Here is a 12745-nt window from a genome sequence, read left to right as displayed (position 1 = left end):
TGACTGACCTTCGCCCGGAAACCATATTGCCCCCACACGAGAGACTCGCTGGGGTAACAGCTGGGTAAAACCGGGTTGCCATCCGGATCAAACCATGCCTCGATAGGAAACGATCCATCATTGGGACGACCCCCCCCCCATACGCCGCAGCCGGGAGTCGAATCGGTGACCTCCAAGGAGGAAACGGCCCAACCAACCACTTGGGAATCAACTGGGCTGGAAGGGGGTTTTTTAAGTTATTATAGTTAACTTCTTTAATTATTATTGTTTACGTAAACCTAACCTTCTAATCTATTTTTATGTTTCTCTAAAGTTTTTATTAAGACATTTTTTTATAATAATTTGAAGATCATTTAATTTTTATATAAAATTTTGTTATTTCTTGTAGGTAATAAGTAGATCACTTCAATTATAATAAACATGTAATGTGTTTATTATAAACACTTAACATTCAAGAATAAAAATTAATAATTTCTACTATCATTGAGTTAAACATTTAAACAACTTAAACTTAAACTTAAATATATATGGATTCTAACTTATCGGTTCGGTTCGGTTATTGAAAATGGTTTTCCAAAAACCGAACCTAAATTTTCGGTTATTAAACATCTGAAAACCGAACCATCGGTTTTTGTTTCGGTTCGGTTTTGTCAGTTATTTTGGTTACGGTTCGGTTATTTCGGTTTGGTTTTCTGTTCAGCTCTACCCTGGTGGTAAGAAAGACAAAAAGTAACCATGGTTAGTGAGATTGACCAGTCTGGTTTGGCAGGCGCTGTCTCCATCCTTTCCACCCCCCATAAAAACCCAGACGTATCTCTCACCCACACCAACAACAACACAATAATAATACTTTTAGAGAGAGAAAGAGAGAAACTTCAACTCCAACAAACTCTCATTTCTCCACACTTTCTCTCTCTAGATCATCCACACTCTTTCAATCTCCGCTCCCTTCGATCGGTGGAATGCAATCGGAAACCGTCGAAACGACGCCGTTTTCCGTGCTTAACAACAAAGTGATAGATAACGGAAACTCAACGATGCCGGTGACGTTGACGATGCTTCTGGACAATCAGTTGCTGGTGTTGATGACGTCAGCAGCCGTTTTGTTAGGTTTTATAGCAGTTTTCGTGTGGAATAGATCGTCCGGTAAGAAGTCCGGTAAAGAATTGGAGCCTCCGAAGATCGTCGTGCCGAAGCGGCAGGTGGAGCAGGAGGTTGATGACGGTAAGAAGAAGGTTACGATATTTTTCGGAACGCAAACTGGAACCGCTGAAGGTTTTGCTAAGGTGAGGTTTAGTGATTTTGAAAGTTTCGATTGTGAAATATTTGTGAATTTGTGTGTTTGATGTTGAATTTGTTGTGGTTTGAAGGCGTTGTTTGAAGAAGCGAAGGCTCGATATGAGAAGGCTGTGTTTAAAGTGGTTGATTTGGTAAGCGTTGACTTTTATTCTATAACTTCTGATACTTGATTAGGACTTAGGAGAAAGAGAAACGTTGAATTTGATTTTTATAATAAGAACAATTATAATTAGTATAATTGAATTGTATTGTATTGTATTCATATACAGGATGATTATGCTGCTGATGATGAGGAGTATGCAGAGAAATTCAAAAAGGAGACATTTGCTTTCTTCTTCTTGGCTACGTAAGCTTTCGTGTTTGTTTAGTTTTGTTTTCCTTGAATGTAGGAAATGGTTGACTATTTTAGATTCAGGATACGGATAGGTAAGATCGATTTTAGACTCCGTAAATTAGTAATTTGACTTAGAGAAAGTGGACTTTAGATAGAAAAAGAGCAAATGTAAGTTTTTGCAACTTTCGTAGACATCAAAAAAGAAATTGTTGATAGTCTCATGGTATATATAATGAGGGAATGGATTTGGAAAAAGGTGTGGTAGATGGTTAGTTACCGATTAACTGAATTTTGTATGATACTTTTGTTGTGTAGATATGGAGATGGTGAGCCAACTGATAATGCTGCAAGATTTTATAAATGGTTCACCGAGGTAAATATTGTCTGCATTGTGGATTAAAGCTATGTAGCTAAGATCTGGATTTTGATTTGGAATTTGTTGCTACTTGTGCAGGGAGATGAGAAAGGAGTTTGGCTTGAAAAACTTCACTATGGTGTGTTTGGTCTTGGCAACAAACAGTATGAGCATTTCAACAAGGTATAATATAAACGATCATGCTGTCTGAGTGATACTTGCATCTGAGCTTTCATATCAATAATGTGTTGGCTAAACTAATTTGTATGTTGTGTATGTAGATTGCATTAGTGGTTGATGAGGGTCTCACAGAGCAGGGTATGTTTATCCCCATACGTTACTTGCTTGTTATGTTTCAACTTCAATGACAATTTTGTCAAACATTCAACTCGTATTTATGTTTCAGGTGCAAAGCGCTTTGTTCCGGTTGGCCTTGGAGATGATGATCAATCAATTGAAGATGATTTTTCTGCATGGTATTGATAACGAGACTTTCCTATGCTCCTCAAAATGATAAAATCTTCATAAAAATGTAAATTTATAATGTTTTATCGTATCTTGCTTTTTCAGGAAAGAGTTAGTGTGGCCTGAATTGGATCAATTGCTTCTTGATGAAGACGACAAGACTGCTGCCACTCCTTACACAGCTGCCATTCCCGAATACCGAGTCGCGTTTCATGACAAACCTGATACGCTTTCCGAGAATCATAGTCAAACTAATGGTCATACTGTTCACGATGCTCAACATCCATGCAGGTATTACATGTGTTCTATTACTCATTGTTTATCTTCTAACCTAATCACATATCTTTATAGCCTTACTTATAATTCTAATCTGTTTTAAAGATCCAACGTGGCTGTTAAAAAAGAGCTCCATACCCCTGAATCCGATCGCTCCTGCACTCATCTTGAATTTGACATCTCTCACACTGGACTATCGTAAGTTATTGCACTCATGTGAATGTTTTACAATATTATAATCAATCTACCTACTAAACGCTAATGATTTTGTATAAATTTTAGATACGAAACTGGGGATCACGTCGGTGTCTACTGTGAAAACCTAATTGAAGTAGTGGAGGAAGCTGAGAAACTGATAGGATTACCAGCAGATACTTATTTCTCATTACACATTGATAACGAAGATGGAACACCACTCGGTGGACCTACATTGCAGCCTCCTTTCCCTCCCTGCACTTTAAGAAAAGCATTGACCAATTACGCAGATCTGTTGAGTTCTCCCAAAAAGGTACCACTTTATTAAATTAAAATTTGTTAAATAATAAGCTCGACAAATGCTTATATTTGCATATGCATTGCAGTCAACCTTGCTTGCTCTAGCTGCGCATGCTTCTGATGCCACTGAAGCTGATCGACTACAATTTCTTGCATCTCGTGAGGGCAAGGTTTGTAGTTTCTTTCATAGTTTCATACCATTATCACTCATTAAGTTGGGGTTTTTTATTGGTTATTTATATAATTTTGTTTCAGGATGAATATGCTGAATGGATTGTTGCAAACCAAAGAAGCCTTCTTGAGGTCATGGAAGCTTTTCCATCAGCTAAACCTCCGCTCGGGGTTTTCTTTGCAGCTATTGCCCCGCGTTTGCAGCCTCGATACTACTCTATTTCTTCCTCCCCAAAGTGAGTAAATTTCTAATTTCTAATTATAAAGTAAATTTTCCCATATAATTTCATGCGGTTAATGAATATTGTTATTGTTATTACAGGATGGTACCCAACAGGATTCATGTTACGTGTGCATTAGTTTATGAGAAGACTCCTGCAGGTCGTATCCACAAAGGAATATGTTCAACCTGGATGAAGGTATTAAAAATTGATTACTTTATTAAAAAATTGAATTTGTTGACTAACTTTGACTGTTTATTTCAGAATGCTGTGCCTTTGACCGAAAGTCAAGATTGCAGCTGGGCACCCATTTTTGTTAGAACATCGAACTTCAGACTTCCAGCTGACCCTAAAGTCCCGGTTATCATGATTGGCCCTGGAACCGGGTTGGCTCCGTTTAGAGGTTTTCTTCAAGAAAGATTAGCTCTCAAGGAATCTGGAACCGAACTAGGTCAATCCATTTTTTTCTTCGGTTGCAGAAACCGTAAAGTGGTAATTAATTTAAACTATATACCTTTTATTCATTTTAACAAGTAAAAGATATTCGATAATGCATAAATCTTAACTTGTATTAATTTGTTTGAAATTTTTAGGATTTCATATATGAGAATGAACTGAACAACTTTGTTGAGAATGGCGCTCTTTCCGAGCTTGACGTGGCTTTCTCTCGCGAAGGCGCATCTAAAGAATATGTGCAACATAAAATGAGCCAAAAGGTAAAGTAAATGAGAAATAATAATTTTTGTAAATACTTAAGCTTTTTATTACTTATAGTTAACTAATGATTATGGCATTAACAGGCTTCGGATATATGGAACATGCTTTCTGAGGGAGCATACTTATACGTGTGTGGTGATGCCAAAGGCATGGCTAAAGATGTACACCGAACCCTTCACACCATTGTGCAAGAACAGGTACACCCACACATTTGTCTTTATTGAATTATTATTTCCACTTTTTTCTTTTTATATTTATGATGGCATTTAGTTAGAATGGGCTACATTTGACGAATCAGCTTTTAGATGTTGTCCAAAGTTGACTTTTTAATTTCAACGATGGGTGCTATTATTAGGAATTAAAGCTTTTAGATGTCCAAAGTTGACTTTTTTAATTTCAACTATGGTTGATGTCGACACTTCCACATACCCCACAAAATGGAAAACAAAGATGTGGAAATTTGAAAAGAATTCCTCCTCCTTTTGTGGGTGTGTGTTTTATATGATATTTTTTAGAATAGAATATTTACAATGACAAATCATTTATTATTTTTTAAAGTTAGGGTTGTTCATGGTTAGGGTTATGGGCCAAACCGGTCGGGTTGGGACTTGGGTGGGACAGCCGGTTTTGGTGGTTTAAACAAAAATAATATTTCAAAGTCATTAGTTTGTATTAAAAGTTTTAAAATATAAAAATGATTAATGAGTAGTATAGTAGAATACATATACATAATTACATATTCCAGCAATATAAATAAATAAATAAATAAATAAACAAAAAAGGCTAAAAGGCCACTTCGGTTTACACGGCTATATTGCGGTTCCAAACCGTCGTGAGCCCGCTAAAACCGAACTGCTTGCACCCCTGATTATAGGACTAAATTACACGAATGGATGTATGGTTAAATAAAAAACCAATGGTGTAATTTCGTTTGATACATTCTTGGTGATTTCAGGGAAATTTGGATTCCTCTAAAGCAGAGCTGTATGTGAAGAATCTACAAATGTCAGGAAGATACCTCCGTGATGTTTGGTGATCTATCGAGTAGAAAGGAAATAAATGTGAGGGGAATTTATAAACACAAGTTTATGACAGTATAATTTTGATCTTTTACAGTCAGTAATTCGAATTTGAATTCTTTTTTCCATATAATTCTTTTTTTTTTCTTGTAATATATAAGGCTAATGCGGCTATTTATGTAATGTTATAATATAAATATAAATCTTGTTTCATTTTTATACAAGTGTTCAATGCACCCATCATTACCAACCACCACCATCCATGATAACCACCACTAAAGGAGTAAAGGGGCTAAATCAACATATCAAGAGCTACAAGCTCGGACCTAAATTAGCATAGAGTAGATAGCTTCACAACGATTTAGTCATGGAAAACTGTACTACGAAAAGGGACCTTAGCAGTTCCTCGACCATTGAAACTACATTCTCCCCTCTCGTTTATTATCCAGTATTCTGAATACTTGATACCTCCTCTCAAGCACAAGTACCGAGTGGCAGAGCTTGAATGGAAACTCAGTGGGGACCAACTCTTAAAAATCCAATACTTTACATTACAAAAAAAAATCGGAAATTTTCGGTAAAATTAACAATATGAGCGAAATAAGGACGGTGTGACATGGAGACCCCCTCATTATGACGAGATTAATAGTTGTTACTCAGGAAGAGAATATTCGAGTTTGACGTTTACCCTCTCTTGCTTTGTTGCAGAACTCCAAGTCCAGCACAATGACCTTTATAGCAACAAGGCAACACGCCATCATCACCACCCACCATAACCAAAGTGAAACAGAAACATAAAGAAACTCATTACTTCACTGATTTAAAAGTTGGATTTATACTTCAAGTACTTCCGCATTTTATAGATGCTAAAATTAAGAATTCATGTATACTCAACTTAAGAAACAAACTTATCAGGTACAAAAACTTCCGGGTTTGGTAAAACTGTAACTTTAACAAGTATAACTGCGGTTTTAATAAAAATAACTTAAGAACTGAACCATTTAAATAATTATAAAATATAAGGATTTTTCTATTATTGCAAAATATTATTGCCTATCACACCCATCTAGGCTAGACTCTAAAATTTCTGGCAATGGTTAGTTTGGACTTTGGAGTTTCTAGAACGCGGCGGCTATTGTTTATTGACTATTTGTCGTCTTCGTGTTTTCTTCCTCTTTTTTTTATAAACAAACGCCTCCACGTCCTATCCCACATGCGGTCCCTGCTCTCTCCCCTCGCCACACTTATGCAGGCTGCCCTTCTCTCTATCTTCAACGTCCCCCTACAAGCGACGCGATGTGGATGGTGACATGCATGTTCGATTCTTACCAATATATTTGTATTCGAACACTTATCATATGAGTTTAAAATTAGCGTTTGGTTGTCATTTCTCAAGTTCCCAACTTATGGGACGATTTCCCTAAATTTATAAACTACATAATAATATATACAAAGGGAGTTTTCGGTAACTGTATTATGTTTATGAATTCTAAACTGTAAATACGAACTCTCACAAAGTTAATATAAAATTATATTAATATTGATGTCTCCAAAAGAATCAACAGTTTTGATCTGTAACATTTAATAGAAACCGCACACCACTTAGTCACCCACTCATCAAACAAATAATTGGTAAACTCAATGATTAAGCGTCGACGCTAAAGCATGATACAACAATAATTAAGCAGCAACTTTTTCACTTCAATAAATCAAAAATACATCCTAGGCCGTTGTATCAGTGAATGGAGGGAGGCCCCATTCAGCTGGATCAAAATCCAACAGTGACTTCACAACCTTATCTGCAGTCTCATGAAAAGCGCTATCCAGTCTTGGATCCGGAACCATAACTACAGACCTGTATCGTAATTATTATAAATATATTACAGATGGCAAAGTGGATATTAATATATTAAAGAAATTTTTAACAAACTTGAGCACTTACATTCCAGCATTCTTGGCTGCAAGAACTCCTGAGGGTGCATCTTCAAATACAAGAATTTTAGAAGGATGTACCGCTTCACCCTGTTTCCTCCACATAATAAGAAAGAAGCTTGTCAACGACCAAATTATTTAATATTATTTTAAAAAAAAATTACAACAGTTTTGGAAATATATTTACGTCGAATCTTCTGGCAGCTGCAAGAAATATATCCGGTGATGGCTTGCCTTGCTTAACTTCTGGATCATCTCCCATGACAATATGATGCATCAAAGAAAATATTTCACCATGTCTTTGTGTTTTCAGTGCAAAGTGTCGTTTATGAGTGCTGAAATCACATATACAGTTGGTTAATTATTCTTTAAAATTTTATGTTGATTTGTTTTTGTCCGAGTAAAATGTCATTTTCGTCCTTTAGGTTTGGCCAGTTTTGCGACTTCCGTTCAAAGGTTTGTTTCTCCGCATTTGGATCCAAAAGATTTGAAATCTTGCCATTTTCATCCGGTTCGTTAACTCCATCCATTTTTCTCCGTTAAGTCAGGGGTAATTTCATCAACTTACAGGGCAATTCTGTCTAACGGATTCGGTCAGGGGTATTTTAAATGCTTGTACAAAAAATGAAAAATAACGAATTGCCCTTTAAGTTAGCAAAAAAGACGAAAATACCCCTGACTTAACGAAGAAAAAAGGATGGAGTTAACGAACTGGATGATAATGGCAAGATTTGAAACCTTTTGGATCTAGATGCGGAAAAACAAACCTTTGAACAAAAGTCGCAAAACTGGCCAAACCTTAGGGACGAAAATGACATTTTACTCTTTTTCTCCAAAACTTATTGTTTTGTCATACCCTGTTGCGACACAAATTGGCACTCCTGAGGCATGCAGATGTTTGACCAAACGGCTTGCACCTACAATTGGCCGATAAGCGATATATCAATTTTAACTATATTGTTGATTTTTTAATCCATAGAGAAAAATATGACACCTGGCATAACTTCACTTGTAGGAAACATTTCCTGAAGCATAGATTCACGTTCTACCAAAAAGTTTTCAGCGGAAAGTGAATCGCTAATTCCAGTTTCTTCAACAAACACGTGTGCAGCCTCTATTGCTTTTTTTCCCATCATCTTTGCCTTTAGAGACCAATCAAATGTTTTGTTGAATCTTGAAAGTATAATTTCTTGAACTTCTGTATAGAACTTCTCAGTATCTGCCAACACAACATTCTGTATTATTCTTTTCGATAGTTAAAAACATAAAATTCATAGAGATGGAGGATATATAATTTCTAATAAGATACGAATTTGTTTTAATTTTTATTGTCCTAGTTATATGATAATTATTTAAACCTCGACTTTTGTAAGTAATGTGATCGTTTTAGATCACAATTTTTGTCCATAATGTTGTATTTTTTATCTTGATTCTTGATTAAAATAAGTTTAAGCTTTTTGCACTTTACTAGTCATAAATTGGCACTTTTTGTCATTTAGATTATTTGTTTAAATCATGAACAAAGAGATATTCTGATATATATATTGTGCTTAAGTCATCCTTCTAAAAATATGATGATGAGATTTGTCATGTGTCCACCTTTTTATTCTCCCTTCTTATCTACTGTCTTGATTATGTTATGTGTCGTCATCATATGCTTAGAAGGAATTTAGGCACAATAAGTAGAAGCATACATCATTGCTCTTATAACATTCCTCGAAACCAAGGTTTAAAAGAACGGAAACGTGTTTCGAGGCGTTTTCCCTTCGCCTCATGAGGCGTAAGCCTCAAGGCGAAACGAGGCGTAAGGCCGAGGCGGTATTAATAAATAAATATAAAAATTATATATATTATAAAAATAATAATACTAACTAATTTCATCATCAGATTCATCAAAATCATCAAAAACACACTTAAAAAAGACATGAAATGCTTGAAATTGACACAAAAAGTCAAGAACATCAAAAACAACTATCAAAATCCCCTGACGCGCACCTGAGGCGCAGCTTTCTTAGCGACTCAGCCCCTCTGAGGCGCATATACATTAAAAACACCATAAGGCGCTGTGTTTAAAAAAGCGCGCTTTAAGCGTGAAGCGCTGAAGCGTTTGGAAAAGCGCTTTTTTTGGTCTGAAGCGTTACAACACGTGAAGCGTTTTGAAGCGAGCTTTAAGCGCGAAGCGATGATGGTTTGAAGCGACGCTTCAGCCCAATCAGGTCACATTTGGGCCATTTTTTAGGCCCAATAGTCTTTAAATAGGGTTTAAATGAGGCCCTACTTCTTTACCCTAATTATCAGCCGCTGTCTTTCAACATATCAGCCGCTGTCTTCCTCTTTCTCCTTCTATTCTTTCTGCAACTTGATTTCTGTTTAGAAATCATAATGGCCTCAGGATCAAACAGCACTACTGCTGCCTCGGAAAAGTCCTTCTCATCTGGTGACCCGAGATGAATACGTACTTGATTATGATGATTATTGATTAAAGACTATTTTTATGTTTATGTTTTAAGTGTGTTTCGACTTTAATTTATGTTTTAACTATGCTTTTTATGTGTTAAGTGTGTTTTTTTAATCATGTTTTTGTGTTTATTATTGATTAACAAGTAGAATAAGTCATATTAATGTGTACAATATTTTTTTTTATTATGAGCGCTTCGTATACGTGAAGCTATCACTTCGCGCTTGAAGCTTCGCTTAAAGCTTTTGGAACCAAAACGCTTCGGAGCGACTCGCGCTTTTTTAAACCAAGATAAGGCGCGCCTCAGACTCGTTTTTTGGCCGTTTCGCCTCGAGGCGCGCCTTGAGGCGCACGCCTCAAACGTTTTTTAAAACCATGATCAAAACAGTTAAAGTTTATTCAATAGTATTAGGTAAAACGGTCATTTACTAGCATTCAGATTGTTCATTTGCAGATAAAACAAACCACAATACTACTTACTCCATGCATACATCATCTATCCAAGTTATCACTTATCAATAAGTTTACAATGATCAAGCACACGTAATTCACTCCCCATTACTAAGGAAAGATATAATCTAACGTACAATCAACTAACTTTCAACACATTGTTATAGACTTCTGAGGAGAAGAAGTAAACTATACTAAACTTCTTCATAACAAAGACTCAAAGAGTACAGATATAAGAATAAACATTTGCAAGTAGGGCTGCAAACGAACCAAACATTCGCCGAACAGTTCATGAACTATTCGGCGGGAAGTTCGTTTGTGTTCGTTCGTTTATTTAACAAACGAACACAAACAAGAAATTTGTTCGTTTAGTTTAATGAACAAACATGAACAGAGCGTGCGTTCGTTAATTTATGTTCGTGAACGTTCGGTAACATGTTCATTTGTGTTCGATAGTTCATTAGTGTTTTTAGCTTTTATATTTTATTTAAATACTTCAAAATTCAGACAAATAAAATATTTAATAAGTGTCAGTGTATTATATATTTTGTTCATAAACGTTTGTTTGTGTTCATTTGTTACCATTTGTGTTCATGAACATTAGTTTGTGTTCATCATTGTTCGTTTTCATTTGTTGCCTAAAATTAACAAACAAACACGAACAAGTTCATTTCCTTAACAAACAAACACGAACATAAAATCTTGTTCGGTAAGCGTTAATGAACAGTTCGTGAACACATATATTTCTTAACGAACGAACACGAACAAGTTTGGTTCGTTTGCAGCCCTATTTGCAAGAATCAGCATCAAAACAACATAAATTTAATATTTTTGAAGACCTAATGATTTTACCTCAAGATCAAAACATTTTGTTCTAATGCAAAAAAAGTTGATCGTAAACTGAATAAAAATGACCATTTATTCTAGCAACAAAGATCTAGAGCCTGCATTTTCAAACCGTATCAATTAACAGCAAAACGCACCTAAATGTACATCTTCTACATAACTATCAACTAAACATCCACATATTTTGCCAATTTGTAACCTAATTACTCATAAGTATTATCAGAAAACAACCTATTTAGTTCAGAATCAAACCCTAACTATACAAATCAACTGAACAACACATTAACAAAAAGCCTCTTCAATTTCATCAAACCTAGAACCAGAAGTACGTCGAAATCTACTACAAATAGCAACATACACTATTCGAAGTTTCCATTAGTAGATCTGAATATAAATGACAGTTTTAGTGAGTAATTGGGTAGCAGCTGTGAGGGATAAAGTAAGAAAATGAAGGTTGTGAGAGTACGAACCGAGCAAAAGTCCGTCCATATCGAAGATGACGTGAGTGATTAGCTTCTTCTCTGAATCGCTGACGGCCGGATTCGCCATTTTTGCCGATACAGTTCGCGATTGAAACTGGAGGTTTGTTGTGGTACTCGTAAATCTTGCGCCTGATGATGTTAGCGTAACTAAACCGAAGATTTGGTTAGGTTTTAAAATCATCGCGTGTGTTAGAAAAATAAATCAAAATGCCATTTGGGTATATTTCATATGCAATAAAAGTTGATATAAAACTATTTTCCTCGTTTCCTCTTATTTCATCTATAGTCTTTAACTTTCTAAAATTAGAGCTATAGTTCTCAACTTTTGTTCTTCCGTTTTTCAGATAGTCCGTAGCATAGATTAGGTTAATTTTCTCAGTTATGTAGCTGTAAAATGAAAATGACGAAATAAAACTATCAATAAAAATAACATCAATTATAATATTTTAAAAAAGTCCTCACCTTTTTTCTACCCCACCCCCACCCGCACTCCCTCCCCTTTCTCTCTTCCTTTTTCTATTTCTTTGTCTGCAACAACTCCATACCACCACAATCAAACCACCACCATAACCATAACACTCCATCTAGTTTAAACAAAAATTCCACCACACCAAGTGAAGAAACATTGACCTTCACGGTAGTATCCAACGAGGACTTCAACACTTGACGATCCGAACAACTTAACTGCAAAACAGAACACCGTTAGGACTCGTTACAGGAATGGGGTTATTCCTGTAACCACCCTCCGGCGTGAGAATAAGTCTCGGTTTTGGGAGTAAAGGAACATGTGTATGGAAGAAAGTTGTGCGAGAGTAAGATGATCAACACCTTTGAGGTTTACCCTTATTTATAGTTTAACCATTAGGGTTTCCCTTAACTTAGGGGGGGGGGCTCCGATAAGTTAGGGATTTGCATAATCTTCCCAAAAAGTTGGAGATTTGGTTGCGTGACATATCCATGCAAGATGGATTATTCTAGAATAAATGTTTATGATTATTTATTTATAATAAAATAATAGGTAATGACCGGGTCGGGTTAGCCGATTCGGGTCATACCTCGTCATGTCCCCCCAGTCCGAAGTTATGAAATGAAATTCATGAGATCAGACTAAAAGAAGGAAAAGCTAGTATACCTTGTTTAGGGCAAATTTTATTGAGTAAAGTGCCGTTATGTGTTATGAGAAAATGGCGGCGACACGATAGGACGTGACAGTTAAGTCATCATT

At 35.9% G+C, this 12745-nt stretch overlaps 2 protein-coding genes across 2 annotated transcripts; one reads left to right on the top strand and one right to left on the bottom strand.

Moving 5' to 3' along the window:
• Window positions 1-824: 824 nt before the first annotated feature.
• On the top strand, window positions 825-5571 carry LOC110940701 (NADPH--cytochrome P450 reductase). The gene is made up of 17 exons (XM_022182260.2): window positions 825-1286; window positions 1371-1430; window positions 1569-1645; window positions 1949-2006; window positions 2088-2171; window positions 2270-2306; window positions 2395-2464; window positions 2559-2744; window positions 2835-2927; window positions 3012-3237; window positions 3311-3394; window positions 3480-3631; window positions 3718-3814; window positions 3881-4108; window positions 4210-4332; window positions 4417-4530; window positions 5289-5571. The coding sequence occupies exons 1-17, from the start codon at window positions 963-965 to the stop codon at window positions 5367-5369; spliced, it is 2094 nt and encodes a 697-aa protein (XP_022037952.1). The 5' UTR covers window positions 825-962; the 3' UTR covers window positions 5370-5571.
• A 1294-nt stretch (window positions 5572-6865) lies between these two features.
• On the bottom strand, window positions 6866-11705 carry LOC110940702 ((DL)-glycerol-3-phosphatase 2). Its single transcript, XM_022182261.2, has 6 exons — window positions 11509-11705; window positions 8279-8503; window positions 8141-8201; window positions 7472-7619; window positions 7295-7374; window positions 6866-7207 (listed from the first exon to the last, which is right to left on the bottom strand). The coding sequence occupies exons 1-6, from the start codon at window positions 11699-11701 to the stop codon at window positions 7075-7077; spliced, it is 840 nt and encodes a 279-aa protein (XP_022037953.1). The 5' UTR covers window positions 11702-11705; the 3' UTR covers window positions 6866-7074.
• Between the last annotated feature and the right edge of the window lie 1040 nt (window positions 11706-12745).

This window comes from Helianthus annuus, chromosome 5 (assembly GCF_002127325.2).
Source record: "Helianthus annuus cultivar XRQ/B chromosome 5, HanXRQr2.0-SUNRISE, whole genome shotgun sequence".
NCBI classification, from domain to species: Eukaryota; Viridiplantae; Streptophyta; class Magnoliopsida; order Asterales; family Asteraceae; genus Helianthus; species Helianthus annuus.
The sequence above is the reverse complement of the archived record's forward strand: the minus strand, read 5'-3'. Positions and strand labels throughout refer to the sequence as shown.